This window comes from Letharia lupina, assembly GCF_014066315.1.
Source record: "Letharia lupina isolate WasteWater1 chromosome Unknown contig_8, whole genome shotgun sequence".
Taxonomy (NCBI): Eukaryota; Fungi; Ascomycota; class Lecanoromycetes; order Lecanorales; family Parmeliaceae; genus Letharia; species Letharia lupina.
In genome coordinates this window covers 982,616-1,004,608 of record NW_023502977.1, presented here as the reverse complement: position 1 = coordinate 1,004,608, position 21,993 = coordinate 982,616, and the positions used below count along the sequence as shown (strand labels likewise).

Sequence of the window (21,993 nt, the reverse complement as noted above, 5' to 3'; positions counted from 1 at the left end):
GACATCTCGAACACTATGGATATGTTTTCTACCTACTGCAATGGCATTTCCCCCAGAGCGTATCACCGTCAAGAGGCGTCGGGATGAGGATCCAGTTGAGGCTTTATGTGAGTGTCATCACTTGTAGAGGTCTTGCTCCCTGGCGTCTGGTTCGCTCACTAGCTTGGTGTAGTTATACAACAGAAGAAGCAGAGGCCCAGTGGTTTCTGGAAGTTGGTGGACGATGACAATGACACGCCTCAATATGCAGTACCTCTCTCCTCATCCAATGCTGTCAAAGAGACTCGGACTACCACGACTGCATTTCAATCACCCAGAGTACCCACCGTGAGGACTACTCTACCAAGTGAAGACTTCGATGAGTCAAACAACGCCATTCCTCGTTTCTCAAAGATTAAAAAGCCTAGAGCTGAAGCGTCTGCCATCATTGACAAGCGTCAGTTGCAATCTGAGATTACGCAACACAAGCAATCTCGCCAGAAACCCCAAGATATTCTTGCGTCCGCGTTGAGAGCACGAAAGTTCCATCTGGTCATAAATCCTTCGCCTATATCTTCGCCGCTTTCGGTTCCAAAGACTACCGCACAGAAGCATAGAAAGAACCGGAGGAAGGACCTTGCTATTTTCGTCGAGAGAACAGAAGTTATACGCGAAGCAAAGAAATCAGGCAGTGTTTCGAGACCTAGCAGTGGCGAACCAAGACATCTCGACTATATTGAAAAGAAGGACATATCGCAGCTTGAGAAGCCTCGTAAACGGCCAAACGCAACTGCTGCGGAGCGGAAGTGGAGGACTGAGACCTGGGCCAATCCCCCAAAGCCAAATGAAGTCACCGAAAATCTTACAAGAATAGCAGAAAACATCAACGAGCCGTCAAGTCAATGGAATTATGAGTCCACTGGGCTTGCCGAACAGCTGCAAGAGGTCGTTCTGGAGGAGATTCGTGCCAGCGAGGAACGGGCAAAAGGGCTCAGTGGTGGTGGAAAACTCAAGGTCGAGCCCAAGCCTCCAAAGCCTCGTCAACCTAGGACAGAGACATCGGCCGATGAACGCGGTGGGGATGATATCATGCTAGATACCATGAAACTCGACGACGATGGTGATTATGTGCTAGACATATACGTTCGGTCAAGTGCACAGCCTTTCCGAGTTATGGAGCCCAGCGAGTTGTATCATGATTCGTTGAATAGTATAGATCCCGGCAACATTGGAATCCTGGTGATTGAAGACGAAGAAGAAGAAGCACTCTGGGAGGCTTTCGCCGAGGATCAAGAAAGCGGCCCGGAATGGAATAGCGAAGAGGAAGATGAGAATGGTTTGTGGACCGACTCTCGAACGACAAGACTCACTGACGCGAAAAACAGCGGAAGATTATTATGGGAATGACTACCCCGAAGATGAGGTCAACTCTGACGACGAGTTCGGTAGAGGTGCTTACAATTATCGACATGCTGCTTCTGACGACGAGGAGTTTGGTTGGTCTGATGAAGAATAGCAGGCATAGCGTCCATAGTTGCTCCTCAGTCAGACTTTGGGGCACGAATATATTACTCTGACGATAACAGCATGCAATGACTGCAGACATTGAATAGGGAAAGCATCAGCTATCGAAATTCTATGACAGGAGGCACCTCAGCGCAAATCAGCAATTTCCTCTCACATGGCCTCTTCTGTTGATGACTGCATTCCCGCCATAAATAATTGCCGTGGCCACTTTCAAGGAAAGTACTTGAGACTACAATGCTAAACATATTCAAAGAACAAACGCTTTCGATGTTTCCCTCCAACTTCCACCGCCCCGAGGAGCAGAATGCTGATATGCGCTGGACCTGAATTATATAGCCACAAGGTTCTGGCTGTTGTCAGTCTGGTGGTTCAAGCACGGTGAAGGTGTGTCTTACATCAACGGCGCCTTTCGTCGCCAAGGATATGACCGTAGGCAGTACTGGCTGGGTGTCGGCCATCAAGCCAAGACCATGTCTCTCGCGTGTATCCAGTGGTCGCTGTCATCCCGTACCTTTGCACTGTATCTTGAGCGCTTCGCATCGCTCTCACATTCGGCAAGCCGTTGGCTTTTGTGATTCGATAAAATTTACATTCGAGTCCGGGGATCTTGCGTCCCCCTCCTCCATCCTGAGAGAATCGAGCATTGTAAGCGTCGGCGATGGCAGTCCAGGAATACCCACACTGGACAGATGTTTCGAAGTCAGCATTGCCTGTTCAAGAAGGGGTCCCGAGACAGTCTGAAGAGGGAAATCTCCCTAGACAGTGCAAGAGTAAAGTCGGGCCAGAATTTTATTGTGTCAGCAAATACGTACGTCAATACGAAGGTACCAAATGAAATACTCCTGTTCTTCGGTATAATCCGGCCGAGGGGAACGGGTCTGCAATGGGGGGTCCGGCGATCCTGAGCCCCTGCTTCTTTGTCCCCGTCTTGGTTGAGGACGAGAGCCTCCTCGAGACCTAGCAGATGCGCTGGCTCCGTGAGAGTGAGTTCCGGACCTAGGAGCTCTATTGCCTTGGAGAGAGCCTGGGTTTCTGGATACTGTTCTTCCAGCGTCGGATGACCTGGAAGACTGTGGCTGTTGATACCGTCTCGTGTCCTCGTCCGAAGGGTTCAACATGTCTTCAATGTTCATACTACGATGTCTTGACGTAGTGTCGGCATGGGCTGGAACAAGGCCTGGGTTTCGATTGCCACGAATGCGACCTTGGTTGTATGAGCCGGTGCGGTAGCCATTCGATCTTGGATCATCTGCCCCAGAATCATTCGACGTGTAGCCAGATCCTCGGCCACCAGAAGGCATGATGTAAGACGCTGGCGTAAAAGTGGGGATGCTGAAAGATGCCTCGAAGCTGGATCTAAAGCTTGGCAGGCTGGCGGTCATGCACGCGGGAAAGAGCACCTTTTAGCAAGCAGATCCACTCCTGTACCAAAGATGCAGCAGAGAAGCGAAGCGCTTGCAAAAGGACCAAGAGTCGCCTTAGCCAGGATCTGGGGCTTGCATGCAGGATCTAGGGTTGTATTTCCGGAGCTGTGCTTCAAGGCTGTGGGGGTGTCCACAGCAATGTCTGGTAAGGAATCTGGTTCGCTGAAACCAAAACAACTCCTACGAGTAGCAGGTGACGACGAAGGATCCCTGCCGACCACTTCAACGCGGTCACTTGCCGCAATTGTCGTTGGGGAAGCGGGACTCAGCGAAATTATCCGTCAGTCGAGCATAGAGTGGATAATTGTCCCTGGTGGGTCGCTAGCAAGGAGTCCAAGAATGATTGGACGAGAGGAATGGTCTACCAACAGATGCTCGGGTTAGTCACTGCGTTCTGTCGATTTCCTGCTGTGCTTCTACGCTCGTGAGCGCCTGTTTACCCTACTAAGCTATTGAGGGACCGGTGGAAGAAATGGCAGAAGGCGCAAGGATTCGAGGGGTCATTGACGAATATCTATAGATCTGGGTACAGCCCAGGTCAATTTTAGCCGGAATTTGATGCATGTTCGGCCAGTAAGGGAGCATGGAAAAGGGTGCAGAATGAGCGACTACTGGCCTCGGGAATGGCCAAACTCGGAGTCTCCGTCTTCTCATACGTCCAGCTCACATGTACGCGAGGGTTCACAGTCGTTGAAGCAATATCCAAACAAATATTCGACCCAAACAGGCTTAGCTCGAGTCTACCCACCCATCACTGTTAGATAGAGCAAGGATCCCAGGTGGACCTATTTCTGCAACTAATGAATAGTCAGACGCATTTCCTCAAGTAGTCCATACCTACTTATCCAATTGAGAACACGCGCCAACCACGGGAGCATGAGAGGAGGGTTTCATGTATCGTCTGTCGCCCATTGGATGCTACTGCGGTAATTTCCGCGCGACTCTTGTGCCAGCAATGCTGGCCAAACGGCCTGACAGGGCCTGTGCAGGTCTGCATGATTTGGAGAGACTGCCCGGCGGTGATAGGCTGGCAGGCATCTGCAGCCCCGCGTGCGCACGAGTTCCATGACTCCATGGCTGCATCGCATGGCTAGGTCACATCAGCGCCCACGTCTTTGATTTGACGTGTACCCAAACCCAAGGTTCAGGCGAAACAAGACAGCTGAGACCTTATCGGCCACACGAGTTCCCACTGCCAGGGGCATGTTAGCTGTCATGCTGTGTCCTCCTTATCTCTTTTCCCATTTCCCATTTTCGGTTTTCCCTTATAGCCTGCAGCAGAGAGATGGCCCAGTATAGCCACATAGTGTGCTCGGGATGATGATCGGGTTCAGCCCTCAGCTGTACCAACTTGGTCATCCTTTCCGACCTTCACGCATGTGTTGCATGGCGTTCACCGTGAGACTTTCCGTTTCATGTCGCAGATCTCAAGACGTCCCACTCCCACGCCGTGCCGTGTAGATCCTTTTACTTAGACTTAAGGATTTTGGCGCGCCGCCGCGAGATTTCACCGTTCCACTCATGTTGCTTCTCTACGCGCCCACATGGAAGCGTATGGAGGTAACTTGTGAGGAACAACCAACAATGATTTTTGATAATGTTCCTAAATTTATCGCGGCTTGGTCCATCGGAAGTTTTATCTTGACCGACGTTGGTCTAAGCCCCGTACTTGTGATACATGTTATATTGGAAATCCGCCCACGTCATCTTCTTCTCAATTCTATCTTCTCAATTCTATCTTCTCAATTCCACAGTCTGCGGCTGACGTCTCTCGACTCAACCATCTCACCCCGAGGGCGGGCATCGACCCTTGTGCACAGGACTACCGCCCTGAAGCCTGCTCAGGACGCTCATGCCGCTCCCGGCCTTCTGGCTCAGCCCGTGTGGCCCGTGTGCAAGCCATGTCAAGATGAAGGAGCCTTAAAGAAGTCGACCCCTTGCCGCATCTCCTCCTCTTCTCAATCCTTCAGCACTAAGAAAGGCAAAGGTAACCCTAATCCTTCCTGTCAGCTCTCAATGCACGTCAGAAAACAGGTTTGCGACCTTTCGGCTTGTTGCGCGCCTGGCCTATTGATCCCCTCTTTTCGCGTATCGCTCCTTTTCATCGTTCGCAATCCAGCGTTTGGCTGCATCACCCTGCATGTGTCATATGGGAGACTTCCGCACTATGGACATGACAGGGCTGATGGTGCTTCTATCCGAGCATCTCCTGCGACACGTTACGTTGCTTTCCATTCGCCCTCCCCCTGCTGCCGGTTCAACTTGGCAGGCAGCAAATGTGCAGCATCTACCTGCAACGCACCACGAGAGGGAGGATGTCCCGGTGACGTATCATATGATCCTTCAGAATCAGCAACTCTCGAGTCATTTGCGGGATGAGGGGAGCTATTGCGTTATCGTACTTGAATTCATGTACCTAAGCGCCGCAGGACGCAATGAGTCAATGGGCCAATGGCCAATGAGGAAATTTGTGGCGCCGCGTAGCCGCAGTTTTTTGGAAGAATTATACTTTTATGGCTGACGAAACGCAAACGAAACGCAAAGGAAACGGTGTCATGCAGTCCTGACAGGCTGACAGCCAGCAAGAAAATGTAAAGGAATGGAAGGAATGCAAGGATCATGATTTGGCCCATCCCTCGGCTCCACTCCCCCCTCCTTTTCCCCCCCCATCCTTTCGGTGTGGAAAAGTTAGAAAGCATGCACCAAGGACCGAGGTGCATGAGGTGTGCTACCACAAACCACGTGGGCTTGCACATCTTCTGCAAACATGTCGTTCGGGCTTGAGAGAGAAACGCCGAAAAGGCAAAAAAAGGTAAAAGAAAAGTAAAAGTTATTGGCTGTCGAAAAAAAAAGGAAACAAAAATTGATGAAAATTGATTTGGTGGTGGGTCAGCCACGTGCCAGGAATCTCTGGCAAGCATTTTGACTGGTCGATTGGTGGGTCTGGGGCTGACCCTGGCTCCTTCTTGTTATTACTTTATTGTTTTTGTTGTTGTTGTTGTTGCAATTCCTTGCCGTGGCGAGTTTTGCTTTTCTATCCTGGCGATTCCAAATACAACATGTGCTCTTTGGCTGCTCCCCTTGCCAACACTATTGATGGCGTCGAGTAGGCAGCAGCGGCGAGACTCTTCGGTCGAACCAGGCATACGGTACCGATAGCGTAGATGGGCCCAAGCCTGTTTCGTCTGCCTTTGCGTCCTTGGTCGATAGTTGGTTCGGTAACAGTCGAGGAGGCCCGGCCCATCCGTACTCTTTCTTCAGCTTACAAGGTGCGAACTTCTTCAGGGACGTGTTGCATGTTAGATGGATATTTAGATGGGAACTTTTCAACGCATCTATCTGGTCATGACGTTCTAGAGGGCATGGATTCCGCTTGATGGATCATCATCAGTTGGAAGTCAAATCTTGCTTGTTGGCTTGCATCTATCTGAGTTTACCGCAGTCCGAACGTGGAGTTCCCGTCGTGCCTGTAGAGTAGGGCGCCGGCATGCGAAAAACCATTGAAAGGAATTTGCCTCCTTTCACCTATGCTCAACTTCCTATCGTACATTGGTAAAAGCACTGGTGATTTGATTATCACTTCTCCACTTTGCTCAACAACTGGCCGCATTCGTAAATTGATCACTCTCATCACAAACATTGCTAGGTGTAACGGCAACGGCGATTAGCCGTCGAAGTGCACCCCGACAGCGATAGCACACCTGTTTCAATAAGTCAGCCCTCGGTTCTGAAGTGAGAGAAGGAGTGCACCCACGGGTCTGCGGCGTAATGGATATTGCAGTGCTCCCATTCCTCATCCCGGGAAAGTGCTGCTCTGAATTGGACTGCGTCCTCGACTTTACAGAAGCGGAACACGACCGAACGTGCCTGCCGCAATGATTTCAGTACTGTAGTGGGAAGGGACCAATGTGGGTACTCACACCGCCGGGATTTTGCCCGTCAACAATCTTTTCCACCTTTCGATTCTTTCTCTCCGCGATCTTTACAAGTCCGTCCATGTCCCACTCCGCCTCGACCCCCACGGCACGTACACAGCGCGTAACCCCGGAAACGATCCACCCCTGCAGCAAGCCACCGACGACATCGACATCTGGGGAGAGCTCGACAAATAGAACAAGCTCGCGGCCTTTGGCATCTTTCTGGTAGACGAGGCCATTGGAGGTCTCCTCGTAGAATCTCATGCAGTCTCCTGCGTCCATGAACCGGATGGCTGCTGAGAGATCTCCAGCGGCGGAAGAGCGAACGTGGATCTCTTCGATGGGTCCACCGTACACAAGCGACGCTACGAAGGTAGCTGTCGAGCCACGAGGGAGGTCTTTGATGATGACCTTGCGTACCTTGGCGGCTGCTTGCGGGTTAGCGACCACTGGAAGGGAAGAGCTGTGGGAGCACACACCAGGTTTACTCCTCTCCTCCAGCTCTGGCCAGGCGTTGAAGAACGTCTTGTGCTCAAGATTCTCACTCTCGGATGCACCTTTCAGGGGCTTCGCACCCACTGGACCGGTGATGACCTGGGGTTCAACGCCCGTGGTAGCAGCTCGAACGGCATCCTTGACGGTGTTAGAGTCAGCGGCTTTGCTCGTCACATCCGGGGAAAGCCCCCCAGGGCATGGCGCGGTCGTCTCAGCCTCGACAGTGGACTCGGAGGGAGCAGGGTTCTGATCTGAAGATGGAGCTGTCGGTGATGACTTTGAGGGACTGAATTCGTCTGCTTTCTGGGCAGGGACCCGTGTACTGAAATCAGACTTCTGGCTAGAATCCCGCACTGTCCGTAAGTGAGGCGGTAGGTAAGCCTTGGATGTTGAGTGTGCGTCGTTCTCTTTCTCGACCACGTCAGTGTGAGCTGGGGATTCGAAGGCCTCGTCGCTCGCCGCTTCGGGCTTTACAAGAACATCATCTACCTTATCTTCAGGGATCTTTTCCACCAGAAGTGAGGACTTGTTGACTGACGAAGGCGATGTCTTGGAGAAGAGAGATTGTGTAACGTGGTCACCAATCAAGTTCTCGCCGACTTTGTGGTTGGGGTCAGCGGCTTTGAAGGACATCCTATGGAAAGTATCGTTCATAGCTGGGTTGGGTTCAATGGCGTTGATAGATGTTAGGACCTTCGTAGCAGGTGCTCCCCTAGGCATCGAAGGCTTATAACGTGCAGATGGCGGAGCCCACATGGATTCGCTCAAAGGACGGCCATGCATGTTGTTCACATAGTCGGAGAAAGCGTCGGCGACGTCTTGGTTGTGATTGTTAACGGCTGGCAGGCGTGGGCTCGACGCTGCAGTTTTTGGTGTGTTATACGGGGCTGTAAGGCCACTGATATGAGGGCTTGGTTTAGGGTGGGGATCTGGTGATGTTTGGTCGGAGTGATTCTGAGCGGCGACTCTAGCATGTGGAGCGGTTTTCGCATCTTCTCCTTGGGACTTGTTGCCCTCAGAGATATGCTTACCGTCAGCGACAGTATCAGCGCTTGGGCCGTGTCCGTTGGCTAGTTGATCAGGTTGATCAGGTTGGTCATGTTGAGTAGGCTGGCCCTTCATTTGCGAGATGAAGCGCCGAAGACTCTCAGCGTCGTCCAAGGCCATGCTGGAATTTGTGATGATGGCAGTGTCCTAGTAGGAAGAAATTTCACGGCGAGCACTGGGTACTTGATGAGTGATGGAAGATGGAAGACGGAAGATGGAAGACGGAAGGTGGAAATGGGAAGGTGAAAGGTGAAAGGTGGAATGGTGTGATTGTGTTGGTGTTGTGGATTCATGAGGTTGATGGCAGTGAATGGATACAATTAGCGCGTTCGTTGTTATCCTTTTCCCGTAGCAGCAATGGTTACGGGGGATCTTTTTAAAATGGTCATCAACATTCACATAGTACTTTAGCAATCATGCAAATGATTCTTGTCAAAAGGGTATATCAACGCCCCGATCGCTATGCAAGGTACGAATCGGAATCTCTCACCCATCTATTCATCCCGGAGGTACAGGCATGGTCTCCCAGTTCTTCTCCCCATCCCGTTGACTCTCCTTGATGAGCTGTAACGTCCTCATTCCACAGTAACCACCTCGTGTAGCTTCCCTAGACTCCTTCTGGAACGATCCACCTGCTTTCAGGCTCTTGTCCTCTACCCACACCTTCTCCTCTACTTGTGACCCTGCTACCTCGGTCCGGCGTGGATTGAACCAAGGAAGTCCGACTAGATGATTTATGACATTGTGCGGAATTGTAAAGAGGCGCTCCACACGTTGAACTTTTCGAATCCAAGGCAGAGTCGTATTACTGTATGCAACGCGGATGAATGGATTCATGTACACACCCACGTAGTCGCCGTCTGCACCGAAAGTACTCTGATCCAAGAGATCTGCATGGATCAAACAGCATTCAGATGCATCCCAATAGGTATCAGGCGTTGCTCGAAATCGTAGTGGTGGATTAGCTTGGAAAGGTTTGGCATCAAAAGCTACCATCCCTCCCCAACAGCTCTTGACCCTTACGGCATCCTTGCCTGCAAGTACATCTCGTCGGCTACTGCCACTGCCAGCGTTTGTAAACCACGGAAAGAAGGGGACACCCATGCTGTAACCTTCCAGGTCTCGAGTAGCAAAAGTGTCGTAGAATTTGAAAGGATTTATAAAATCCACGGCGCAAGCAGCACGATAGGCAGTATTGCCGTGCTCGTCCATATTGGTTGATAGGAGCAGCTGAGCAGCTGCTATGGGATCAAACGCGACATCGTTCAGATACAACAGCTTGTCATACTTGATTTCAGGATGTTCGACCAAAGGCAAAAGAGCTCTGTTGCGGACTTCTGCCAAGTAGGCGATACGCTTGGTCCGTTCAGACCCATCGGGAAGCCTGATACGCTGAAGCTCTTCAAGGGGCGGCGAATCTTCGAGAACCATACTGTGCTGACATTGGACCCTCCTCTCGAACTTGAATTGAGCAACCTGGCCGCCTTCACCACTGGTGTTCTCATAAATGCTTAAGAACACATTTCTATTGCCAAGTATATTGATGAGCTTCAGCACCGCTTCCCCCCATGCTCCCCCAAGAAGATGGCCACCTTCATCGTATATGCTAGCAGCGATGAAGATCTTTTGATTCTCTGGATTTGCGCGCCCATAATCTTCGGAGCCTTCAATCCGTGCTTTCAAAGACTGGTAATGAGCCGGTGGTTTTGTGTATGAAGGCTCTGAAAAGAGCGCAGTGAATAAGACCAGCGCCAGGAGAATGCCAACAAAGGCATAGCAGCTGCAAAATGATCGGAGAGAGGGTCTGTGAAAGGCTAGCCTAGGGCGATGCGGAAGTTTGGAATGCGTTCGCGAATGCGCATTTCGAACGAAGATACTTTGAAGGCGTAGAGGATTGATCGAAGAGAGTACTTTCCAAGTGACAGACGTCGGTCGATTAATGTAGGAAGGACTTGTCTGTCCTCGCGACTGGAAGTCGGCTTCGTCTAAATCGAAGAAGAGTTGCGACTGAAAGTCGGCTTCATCGTAAATATCATCAGAGTCATACGAGTCGCGGCCAGCGAGCTCATACTCATCAGAGTAGACTGGGCGCTGCGGCATACCGAATCATCATGTGTGTCTCCCTAAGAGAATAGCCAGAGGGCCAAATGAAAGGTGGTCAACGCAAATGGAGTCGTCGTGGCCTGAAAGCATGACCAAGTCTTGGCAGCGGATTTTAGTGACTCACTTTCCCGAAAGTTCAATCCAATGATGAGTCTCAAGAATATTATTACTCTACCCTTATACGCTTTCCTTCAAACTATTGACTGCGCACAATATGGCTACCGCCGGTGGAAAGATACATGTCGATGAAGACATTGGCAAAGATGATCCTTCAGCAGACGGTTCAGAGACATCGCCGTACAAAAGCCTTCTATTCGCGCATATACAACACCCACCATCCCAAAAAGATGGCCCGCAGTATCTTACACGCAAGTCTGAAACTGGACCTGTCAGCGAGGATGGCGATCCTGAAGCTCGTAAGGAGTGGAAGCCAGCTACAAAGTCCGCCCTGAAGAAATGCAGCAATCTGTATGAACAGCACAAGAGAAAGCAAGCCAAAGGCAATGACTTGGCTGTACGAGAGAAGTCGGAACAGGAAAAGAGACAACGAGCGCTGCAAGAAGCAATGGAAGTCCGGATTAAAGAGGACCCTCAGCTGCCAAAGGCGTTCAAGATACGACTCAACGAGAAAGATCCAGCGCTCGTGAAGCTGAGGAAGGGCACCAGCGAAAAGGATGTGGACTACGCGGAGGGTCGAGGCTCGAGAGTAAAAGTCACAGGGCGTGTGCACAGATTCCGTACGCAAAAGGATGTCATTTTCATTACGCTCCAAGATGGATACGGCTTTCTCCAGTGCGTCCTCACGGGCGACTTGACCAAGACATACGACGCATTGACACTCACTCAAGAGACGTCCATGGAGGTCTACGGCGAGATGTGGGAGGTGCCTCCAGGACAGCACGCACCAGACGACCGAGAGCTCCACGCCGACTACTATGAAATAATCGGCAAAGCCGCTGGCGAAAAAGAAGCTATAACCACCCGCGCAGCCCCAGATGCTGACCCACAAACCCTTCTGGACAACCGCCACCTTGTCCTTCGTGGCGAGATCTCATCTTCCGTCATGAGAGTCCGTGCCGCTCTCCTCCGTGCCTATCGTCACACCTATGAATATGAAATCATCCCCAGCTGCCTCGAAGTTACTCCCCCTTGCATGGTACAAACCCAAGTTGAAGGCGGCGCTACCCTCTTTGAGTTTAACTACTACGGCGAGAAAGCGTACCTCACCCAATCTTCACAACTCTATCTCGAGACCTGCCTGCCCTCTCTCGGTAACGTTTTCTGCGTTGCGCCATCTTTCCGTGCAGAGAAATCTTCTACTCGTCGCCATCTTTCCGAATATACACACATAGAGGCCGAACTCGATTTCATCTCTTTCGACGATCTTCTTGTTCATCTCGAGCTCGTGATGAGCCTGGTCGTCCAGCATGCTCTTGCAGATCCGAAGATCAGCAAGCTTGTGTACGACCTCAACCCTCAATTCACAGTCCCAGAGAGGCCATTCATGCGCATGAGATACGCTGATGCTATCACCTGGCTGCGCGAGCATGACATTAAGAATGAAGAGGGCCAGCCACATGAATTTGGCGATGACATTGCCGAGGCCGCGGAGCGCAGGATGACCGATATCATCAACCGCCCCATATTCCTAACCCATTTCCCCGTCGCTATCAAAGCCTTTTACATGAAGAAAGATCCCCAGGACTTGAGAGTGACCGAGAGCGTGGACTGTTTGATGCCGGGCGTCGGAGAAATACTCGGTGGAAGTATGCGCATGGATGATTACGAAGAGCTGATGGCTGCGTACCAGAGAGAGGGTATTGATCCGAAGCCTTATTATTGGTACACGGATCAGAGAAAGTGAGTCCTTGAGCTTTTCTGACCGCGCAGCTTTTCGGACATGCTGAACATGTACATAGGTACGGCACATCTCCCCATGGCGGCTACGGCTTGGGCCTCGAGCGTTTTCTGGCTTGGATGTGCGGTCGACACACGGTGCGGGAGTGTTGTCTTTATCCTCGATTCACCGGCCGCTGCACACCATGAGTTGCGCTAAGGTATAAGGAATGTGCTTGGTTTGTCTCCCCTCGATTGACACACCGCTGCACACCGTCATAGAAAGGAGATTCATGCTTGGTGTGTGTTACGGTAGATGAGGCAGGCTATCGATGGCTTTAGCGCGAGCATTACGAGCCATGCAGATTTCTAGACGAGATACCACTTAGACCAGCAAGCGATTGATATCGAGAGACATTCTATTCTTGAATGAATAGACTTCCCCAGATGCTACTATTGTTCTGACATTATCTATCTTCAGGAACAGGAACTCATTGCAGGCATGATGCAAAGCAAATGCAAGCGACCGTGGGTATCTTCCCTGACACCTCTGCGCCCTTAACATCCCAGATCATTCTCTTCAAGACATGATGAAGGCTTAATCCCATTACCCCTGTATCTCAAGCCTTTATGCATTCCCAGCGCTGGCCACACTTGCCTTCCTCACAGGCGCCACCGCTGTACTTCCACCAGCTGCTCTCCCCTGCGCCTGCTGAGCCAGACTCGGTTTCCTCGACGGCCCCTCCCCAGTCATGTTTTCGCCACCAGCACCCACCGCCGGAGGACCCGGCATGGCGCCATCAGAGACCCCCTGCTCCCTATTCCCACCCCCAAACAACCCCCCTCCTCCCGACCCCCTGGACCCCAAGGCATTCCCTAACATCTCCTTCATCCGAATATGCTTATACTTCATCGCAGTCGGCACAAAGACGTGCTGGTCCAACGGCATCGGCCTCACCCTCGCAATCGCAGCCATCACCGTATCCTTCTCCTCATCACTATCGACCGGCCCCTCCGGCGGCCCATCGTCCAGCAGCGGCGCCTTCGCCTCCAATGCCGCTTTTTGAATCTTCGCCTGGTTCTGCTTCTGATACATAGCCAGCAGCTGATCGTATGGTAGACTGCGGCCAGGGACTGAACGTTTGGCGCCCATGCTGTGGGATTTGCAGGTTAGAGAGCGAGCGCAGCAACCGCCGTTCGGTAGCATGACGCCGCATTGCCGCTCGACATTTACGGGTCCTTTGGGTTTGGGGAGCTTGGGCTTAGGAGGCTCGTCTTTTTTGAGTTTCTTTTTCTTAGGCTCTTTGTCGCCTTCGCCGTCTGCTTTCCGCTTCTTGGATTTCTTGGGACCGTCGACAGAGGCTTTGGAGGCAGACTTCTTGGGTGGCTTTTTGGTGGACCCGCTGCCGCCTTCCCCCGCTTCGAGATCACGTTGGCCGGCCGTTATGGATTCGCCCATCACGGAGTCACCGTCTTTGTCTTTCTCTTCGGCGGCTTCCTTCGCTTTGGCATCCTTGGCCTTGGCTTCTTTTGCTTCCTTCTTCTTACGATTTGTCTCTTTCCTCTTATCGCATAGTTGGGCATGAGAAGCGACGGCGGACTCGGGCAAAGGTTTCTTGCAGTAGTAGCACTTGGCGAGGCCTTGAATGTCTCCAGCTTTCGATCCGGTGCCATTTACGGCTGGGGAATCTGGAGAAGGACTTCGAGTATTGCCACCTGTCTTCGTCCCTGGTGAAACATTTTTAGAGAAGCAATGGTTCGATAAAAGGTGCACTGATCTGGTCGCGACTCACCATTGCTCTCAGTATCCTTGGGTTTTGTTTTCTTCGCAATCGACTTCTTCAACTTCACTCCTCCAGTGGATTTATCCTTCTTGAGTACCGAATTCTTGCCGGCAGCTAGGTCTACCAAGCTCACTTCGGAGCTCGAAGCTATGGATGCTGTGCATTCACTGTGAGCTATTCTCTGGGGATCATCTAGGTGACGCTTGCACATACCTCTGCGGCTGGGCTCCGTAGAAGCCATTCCGATGAAGAGTGATCGTAAACTTAGGACAGGGGATTTGTAGGTAATCTATGCGCCAGCAACACCGCTCTGCATGCTGGGCGAATTATTCACAAGGTGGAAGGGAAGACGTGCAACAAGGTCCCCTCGGTCAACTTTGATATGAGTAGGGCTGAGATACCGGATCATCATCGGCCCGATATTGACGAAGATAAAGTACCGAAGGAGGGCGCTTTAGCGCGCATGCTCTCAAACCACGAGGATTTGTTTTCTCATGAATTACTTCAAGATAATGATATCAAGCATTTACAGAGTAAGGCAAGCTAATTGCAAAAGAAACCCAAGTGAGACGCCAAGCATTGTCAATCCTGTCTTTCCCCAGCTCCGTGCAACGCTAGATACCATTGATGATGCGGGAAATGATGCATGCCTGCAATTGAGCCAGAAATGTCGAAAGACGTTATTGCCTGTGTGAGCGACGGCTTTTAGCCAATCTCCATCGCGATGGATTGATCATACTGTGCGGCATCCTAATTTCGTGATGAGCAAAGGCCCGCCCGTGCCTATGGAGCTTCTGTACTTGTCTCTCAAGAAGCTGATTAGAAGTTGTATCGGGTCCCTTGACGAGTTGGCACCTTGCCTTGACGATTAGTGGCGCGTGTTTGCCGGGGCTCCTCCTCCTCGACGATGAGAGCTTTCTTTTGAGCTACTCCCTTTTGCTTCTTGTATGCTGGCGGCTTTGGTTCCGAGTGAAGGTGGCCGATCTCGGTGATGGCAGTGTTGTTCTTCCACGCTAAGCATCGGTGGCCGGTTGAGTCTACATATGTCTTGGTGCGCGTTGATACTCTCGTCGTAGGCTCGCTGGCTTCGGACTTCTTCTCGTCCATGCTCAAATACTCATGACGTTTCGTCATGTGAAGGCAGATCTTTTCTCTCTGGGCTTGAAGTTCCTTGCGAAGTTTGAGTTCGCGTACCCCGCGAACATCGAGCCATCCGATGAGCATATCGAAACGGTCGGGGTCGTCGTAATAGCCCCACTGTCTGGCGGTGAAGGTATGAGTATCGCCCTCCTCAATCATCTTTCGTTCTGGTACTGTCATCTGGAACGCTCGCCGGTATTGCTCGTTCTCGGCCGGAGACAATTCTATAAAACCTTCACGTTCAAGATCGTCGGGTCCCTGTACCCATAGACATCCGTTTGCGTATCCAGCGTCGGCAGTGGAGCTATCGGGTAGGCCAGCATATGGCATGGCGTTGCGTTCCATCCAGTAGTAGCGGTTCCAGAAGCGATCTTTTCCAAGTACTCTAGTTCTGGGGCAATCGGCTTCCCGAAGGTCGTTTTCGAGAGTGTGAACTTCTTCTTCGAACTCCTTAATCTTCTCCTTCACCTCTTCGATCTTTTTTAATACTTTGTCATATTGCTTCTCCTGCTTTGACGGCTTCTTTGCCTTCTCAGCTTGCGCCGTTTCTTTCCTCTCCTTTTCTTCTCTCTGCTTTTTTTTGCGTGCTGCCGCTCTATCGTTAGCTCGACGGAGGGTGCGTCCTTGATGAGGTTCCTCCTCGTCGGAGTCCATGACTTCATCCTCGTCTGCAGGCTCTTCCTCATCTGGTTCCATTTTCAACTCTGATAGTTCCTCAAGTTCTGCGGGAGGAGATGCTGAAATGCTTTCTGGTTGCAAAGTCTTACGCTCTTCATGTAACACCCGTAGCTCTTCCACTCTGCAAACGATCAGCATGTAATAGATGGCGTACTACAAGGGATACTCACGCTGCTTTACGACTTCTTTGAACTTCGTTTTTCTCTTTTCGATGCTCTGTCATCTGGGCGCTGCAGTCCTCCATGTACTGTCGGATCGCTTTGGTTTCCACGGACTTCATACAAAGGATCTGAAGTATCCGGGTGCGAAGGTTGATATCAAGGGTTTGATACTGCGCAGACGCAATTTCTGGCGTTGCGTCCTTATCGAGAGGGGCTAAGTGCCTCAAGATCTCATTGCAGCTTTCCGTGAGGCGAGGACTACTCGATAGCTGATTCAGAAGACCTACAACGATCACTACCCAGTGACCACTGGAGAAGTCACGCTTTCGAAGTCGCATTTTCCAGTCGTAGCCCCGCATTGAATGATCCATCTCTACCGCTCGGTGGACTTTCACGTTGGCGGGGGACGCTTCGTTCCCGTTGGCAGCTTGCTTCAGCTCTGCCGCTTCCGATTTTGCAAGACTACCGCGCGTAGATCGCGCTGGCGGTTTAATTTCAGGCTCTGGTGTAGGCGAGGGTTGAGCGCTACTTTCCTGGACGGATTCTTCTTCCTCGCTTTCGACTTGGTATGGCAGTGAGATCTGAACCTGGCCATTCTTGTCGTTTGAGTCATTCACCAGCTTCTTGAGCACGGCGCAATGTATCTCTACGAGAAGCTCACAATGAACGTCTTCAGACGTAATTCGCAAAGCTTCGACGTAGTCATCGAACGTAAAAGAGTCAAGCTGAAAAACTTCGCAGTAGACATTTAAGGTGTCCCAGGTCTCTAAAAGTAGCCCGACAGATTCCATCGCTATACCACTTCCAGCGCCTTCAGACACTCTGTTGAGACTTGGAGTGCTCTCTGAGAGAAACTTGAGTGGCGGGCGATGAGTCCCATCACGAACAGGAGGTATCTCAAGGTCCTCGATGGGGTACTTCGGTGGAGGCGGTGGTGGTGTAGGCTTTGGCTGACCTTTGGCGGCGATTGGTTGAAAACCCTGGACCATGCGAAACCCATGTGGAGGTCCGGCTTGGAATTGGTTAAATTGAGTTGGCTGGCCTTGCGGTGCAATCCTGAAATCCGGGTTGCTAACTGTAGAGCGTTGATATTCAGCATATTGTTCCTGCCTCCAACGCTGCATGTCATCCTGAGCATTCTTGCCTTTGCTTCCCTTCGGTTTGAGCAATGGAAGGCTGTGGCGAGCACCGTATAGATTAAGGGTGAGACCTTCGTATTCACCTTTTTTGCCAGAGGAAGGGTTGATTTTTCTCTGTTTTGATTGGTGGTCATGGGTAAGCCAGTCGGGGATAGTTGTGGTGATTCGGTACTCCTCAGCGAGTCTTGGTTTGACAAGCCAAGGTGCTCCTGTCCATGCCTCACGTGTGACGCTATTCTTCAGAAACGATCGAAGCCTCTGCTTGGTGAAGGTCTTTCGTTCACGGGCAATCTGGTCTTCATCGACCAGTGCTTCCTCACCTTGTCTTTCGTCAAGATAGCAAAAATATCGTGCATACGCTTTCCGCTCTAGGGTGCCATCTGGCCGAGCTAGCTCAGGGAACTTGGTCTTTTCACGGATGAAGCCAGTAAAACGATCTTCACCAAGTGTGATTGTGACAATTTCCCCTGGGTAGAAATCCCGCTTAAACTCCTACAGTCATTGATTAGCAACCTTCTAGAATTGGACGTGCGTAGCGAGGCCGTACCTCGTAGGTATAGTCAACTAGTTGAAGGCTGTTAGTATCAGGTTCCTGGAGATGAAGAGTGCAATGCTTGCCTAGGTTATCTATCCTTGATATTTGTTGGAACTGTACTTTTCGCAGGATCGGCTCCCTCAATGCATCAGGGAACTCGTCGTCAACCTCATCCGAGGCATCCAGCTGCTCATGTCAGTGAACGAACGACACCTATCATGTAGGGCAATGAGGGACAAGGACGAAACCTACCTCACTCCTGAGTGCTTCCTTGAAACTTAGTCCCGAATGTCCCGTGATTTCGCAGACGAAACGCTTCTAATTCACCGGTCAATATGATAAAGCGGTTGGCAAGAAGGTAAAGAATAGACCCACTTGCTTATAGTAATCGATACTAGGTAGCCCGATGATTAGTTCAAAGCAATGGACAGGAAGCCAACGCATGATCTTACCGTTTCAAGTATTCCTCATAACTGGTGAAAACCTCGCCCGTTTCTTCTATGGACCAAACCTTGAAATAAAGTCAGCAATATGAAAACTCCTAGGCCCTGGCCAAATCTACCTCGGAGTCATCCGTAATGTATGTAGGCAGCGCAGCGTATTGAACGGGTTTTCGCTTGAAAAGAACCTCGTAAACTTAGTTTATGAATCGTAGGTACAAAGGAAGTGAGTCTACCATTCTGTCGGATAGGCGGAAGAGGAACCGCCCCTTGTGTCAAAATGTGCTGGGGCCCCAATGGTCTTATATCAAACCTCTGACCAGGGGGACTGGGGCCCAAGGTAATGTATGAAATACGGTTGCGCAAGACAGGTTCTGATGTTTTGACCAATGTTGGAAGATTGAGAAGGGGTTGCAGAGGACTTATGGGCCTTTTTGAGCGCCCCGTCAACGAGGGCAAAAAGGTAACCAAACCACGTGCAATATGACGCTAAGGGGTTTACAAAGACGATATCCACGCGTCTTGATGCCTTTGGACGTGTTTTCGGGCCAGTGTTAGATGGAGTCGATGGTGGGGAGTTGGTGGTTGAGAAGAGGTCGAATGGTGAAGAGGAGATGTGGTCGGTAGCGGAAGTGGGAAAAAAGAGAGTGGAATTTGCCCATGAAGAACTATTCGGGCAAGGTGACATAAGGTTCGAATGCAGACTAAGTGAATAGACTCAGCGCTAGTGATATGATTTTACCGTCAAATAGGTAAACACCCATCGACACTTGAACGAGTAATATTATAAGGAGAATGTTACATTTGAACAGTACTACGCGAATTCCCACGATAACACCTCGAGGCTCAGAGAGAATCGCAAAGCCAGCGATTGAACATTGCGGTATAATACTTGTTTGTCGTTTTCGTGAGTCGAGACATGATGCTAGCTGCATCTATCTCTCCCGGATTCCCCCCCTCTTTCTCCTTCTTCCCACTTACAATTCTCTTTACTCTGCAGCGGCGCCATCCAACGCAATGTGCTCATATTTGAACTCGTTACACTCTCTCCAGTGCTGGGAGATTTAGGACCTCGTCGACTCCTGATATCGTTAGAAAAAAAGGATTCTCATGGACCCAACATCGTCGTCTTATGTGGGTAGCCTCCGTGCCTGTTGCATTTGATTTTCCTATCTTTTGAGCACGTTGGTTCCAAACCATCTGGCGCTTCCTCCCCTGCTACTGGACGTCTATTTGATGGAATCATTCTATAGCCATCACGGTGTAGATTTCCCGCAGTCGCGTCCATTTGATCGCATGATGGGCCAACGGCATATTTCCAGGCAGCAATGCAATCGATTCGCGGCATGGATCCCTCGCTCTCCTCCACATGCAGGAAGGTGGCCAAGAGAGAATTAGCACTCAGAAGGAAATTTACAGCAGACTTGGCATTAGTATGATTACCAATGATCTCTATCGAGATTTCTCAATCGGTTTGCGGCTCAGAGCGTAAGGCAATTTTTTATCAATTTCACATGGAACATTGGTAGTCGTTCGGAAGAATATTGATTATCGCCTTCACACAAGTACAAACTACTTTCCTGCTAATGGGGTATCTGAGCACTATAAAGTGAAGTACACAACAGAAAATCCGATCCAGCTGCCCACAACCCCTATTGCCGAATACGAGCTTGTGAACATCAACGGCAGAAATTCATATTTTGGCCCGAAGGAAAGCTGGTGAATGAGTGAACAATAGATGACAAGAGGAATAGACACAGTGATATAGAGAAGGGAAAACCTGTCAAGCAGGAAAACTCGCGGTCGGGACGAGACTGGCGCCAGCCGATCAAACACCAGCAGAAAAAGTATCAACCAAAAGACCGTATACACAGCCTTCACTGGGAACTCTGCGGCCGTGAATAACAATGGAAACAGAGACACATGCCCTGCAACGGCCAAAGGTCGGAACGCGCCAAGGTACCGACGGTCTTTTAACGCTAGCAAGCTGAACGGTATAATCACCAAAAGGATGGCCTTTTCGTGGACATGCCATCCAAAGAGGAAGGATGCGTAGCCACACAGAGTCACAGCTCCGACGAAGGTCTCCCACGTTGGCTGGAAGAAGAGCTTAACCAGACATAGCTGATGACGGTTAGTCATCGATATACAGAGAGGATTATTGAGGTATGGTCTCACTGTTTGGAAGAACAAAGTTAGGAGGAAGGTAGTCTTGGGTGATATGTTGGGGAGGACTGCAAAAGAGGAGTCTCCAACGAGTCCTCGGGTGACGCTGTTCAGCGCAGCTTGATCGACTGGCAACCCCACCTTCGGCGCGACTGAACATCGTAAGCTTATAGTAGAGAAGCTCGACCTCTTTGCTGCAGACTAACCGTAGATGAGAACCCTATCAGTGAACGAGTACATAGCCCACACATTGGGCGCCCAGTAAGCATGACACAATCCCCGTGAGAACGGAAACAGTCGGCTTAAGACTTGATCCTCTTGGGCCAGGTACCAAAAGGGTCCAAAAGCGGCCCCAAAAATACTGACAAGTCCTGACGCCAGCTTGACGCAGTTGCCAAAGCGGATTCGAAACATTGACTTTTGGCTCAGGCAGTATGCTCGCAGCAGATACATAAAGTACGCGGGCGCGAGATAGAGATATATGTGCTTGAAGCAGAGTAGTGCGGCAAACAAAAGTCCCCCGAGCAGCATGGTGGACTGCTTTCGAGCCGAGACCATGGAGAGTATGAGGATGCCGTACAGGAAGCCATTATACTGGAAATGAATGTGGTCGATGATCAGGAGCGCCGGAGATAATAGGATTGAGATGGCTACCGCATGAGAATTCTTCTGCAGAGCTGTGGGGGATGCTTGAACATGTCTAGTGCAAAACATCAGCCTCGGATTTATTGCTTCTTGTGACCTTGGCACTCGTACTTATATAATGCAAATGCTAGCACCAGATCCGTTGCCATGACTGTTGAGCGTTGGAAATATACGGTCTGCCAATTTTGATACTGCAGATTATCAATCTCCAGCATGGCAGGGTCCACATAGTAGGCAGCCTGGGAGAGGAGCCATTCGAAGTAGGCAAAGAAGGGGGGGTAGTCGAGTGTCCACTCGGAAGTTGTCTGGCAAGCCTCGTCAGTGTTGTTAATTAGAGTGGATCAGACGACAACATTACTTCATAGTACCAATCCTTGACCGGCAATGAGTTAGTGATAGCAAGCCAATTGCGGTGGACCTCGAAGTCTGTGGATTTGCTGGACCTGCATTAGCCTCATATGGGGTGATGTTTGCATCCAGAAGTTAACGCACTATGCGGGCCAAAGGAGAACCTTCAGTGCTGTCGCGAGGACAGCAGTCTGTGTTATGGATGGGTAAAGATCGGCCATGGAGGCATTGCTGTTGAAGGGGTTCTTTTTTCACAGAGTCACAATGAATAGAGTAGTAGAACAAGATCCAAGTTTACGAGTAGGCAGAGGAGGAGGGGTACCTTAGGGGAAGGTATTTTAGTCTTTAAGGTAAGCATATAAACGCTCGGCAAGCTAAATTAGTTCACGGCCGTTGGCCGAGGGGGCTGACCTGAAACAGCTACCTCATCACTAAAAGTAATGGACCAATGGGCCAAATGACACCTGGACCTCCTGAATTCTTTGTAAAAATGGACCTCTCTGATGTCGCGGTGAGGCATGTCATAGCCTTCTCAACATTGAACATCAAACATTCCATCGACTTGTCTCCTTCTACTCTATCCATTGCCCGAGAACTTCGTATCTGCCTTGTCGCCATTGTTCTCGGCT

General features: G+C 50.6%; 7 protein-coding genes across 7 annotated transcripts; 2 read left to right on the top strand and 5 right to left on the bottom strand.

The window, feature by feature from the left end:
* Positions 1-40: 40 nt before the first annotated feature.
* Positions 41-1,495, top strand: HO133_010117 (uncharacterized protein; the record flags this gene model as incomplete). Its single annotated transcript, XM_037300973.1, has 3 exons — positions 41-107; positions 173-1,315; positions 1,365-1,495. 3 exons carry the CDS (start codon positions 41-43, stop codon positions 1,493-1,495), a joined length of 1,341 nt encoding a protein of 446 aa, XP_037153790.1.
* Positions 1,496-1,862: 367 nt separating this feature from the next.
* On the bottom strand, positions 1,863-2,807 carry HO133_010116 (uncharacterized protein; the record flags this gene model as incomplete). The annotated part of the gene is made up of 3 exons (XM_037300972.1): positions 1,863-2,003; positions 2,056-2,187; positions 2,319-2,807. The coding sequence occupies 3 exons, from the start codon at positions 2,805-2,807 to the stop codon at positions 1,863-1,865; spliced, it is 762 nt and encodes a 253-aa protein (XP_037153789.1).
* A 3,787-nt stretch (positions 2,808-6,594) lies between these two features.
* HO133_010115 (uncharacterized protein) lies at positions 6,595-8,509 on the bottom strand (the record flags this gene model as incomplete). The annotated part of the gene is made up of 3 exons (XM_037300971.1): positions 6,595-6,631; positions 6,685-6,797; positions 6,851-8,509. 3 exons carry the CDS (start codon positions 8,507-8,509, stop codon positions 6,595-6,597), a joined length of 1,809 nt encoding a protein of 602 aa, XP_037153788.1.
* Positions 8,510-8,887: 378 nt separating this feature from the next.
* HO133_010114 (uncharacterized protein) lies at positions 8,888-10,489 on the bottom strand (the record flags this gene model as incomplete). The annotated part of the gene is made up of 2 exons (XM_037300970.1): positions 8,888-10,169; positions 10,317-10,489. The coding sequence occupies 2 exons, from the start codon at positions 10,487-10,489 to the stop codon at positions 8,888-8,890; spliced, it is 1,455 nt and encodes a 484-aa protein (XP_037153787.1).
* A 217-nt stretch (positions 10,490-10,706) lies between these two features.
* On the top strand, positions 10,707-12,890 carry HO133_010113 (uncharacterized protein; the record flags this gene model as incomplete). Its single annotated transcript, XM_037300969.1, has 3 exons — positions 10,707-12,352; positions 12,412-12,487; positions 12,810-12,890. The coding sequence occupies 3 exons, from the start codon at positions 10,707-10,709 to the stop codon at positions 12,888-12,890; spliced, it is 1,803 nt and encodes a 600-aa protein (XP_037153786.1).
* Positions 12,891-12,956: 66 nt separating this feature from the next.
* On the bottom strand, positions 12,957-14,353 carry HO133_010112 (uncharacterized protein; the record flags this gene model as incomplete). The annotated part of the gene is made up of 3 exons (XM_037300968.1): positions 12,957-14,056; positions 14,122-14,268; positions 14,326-14,353. The coding sequence occupies 3 exons, from the start codon at positions 14,351-14,353 to the stop codon at positions 12,957-12,959; spliced, it is 1,275 nt and encodes a 424-aa protein (XP_037153785.1).
* Positions 14,354-14,931: 578 nt separating this feature from the next.
* On the bottom strand, positions 14,932-21,585 carry HO133_010111 (uncharacterized protein; the record flags this gene model as incomplete). The annotated part of the gene is made up of 15 exons (XM_037300967.1): positions 14,932-16,051; positions 16,101-17,722; positions 17,778-17,794; positions 17,849-17,951; positions 18,018-18,083; positions 18,141-18,159; positions 18,218-18,276; positions 18,328-18,393; positions 18,442-18,474; positions 20,210-20,329; positions 20,384-20,523; positions 20,578-20,965; positions 21,190-21,321; positions 21,375-21,453; positions 21,509-21,585. 15 exons carry the CDS (start codon positions 21,583-21,585, stop codon positions 14,932-14,934), a joined length of 4,041 nt encoding a protein of 1,346 aa, XP_037153784.1.
* Positions 21,586-21,993: the final 408 nt, after the last annotated feature.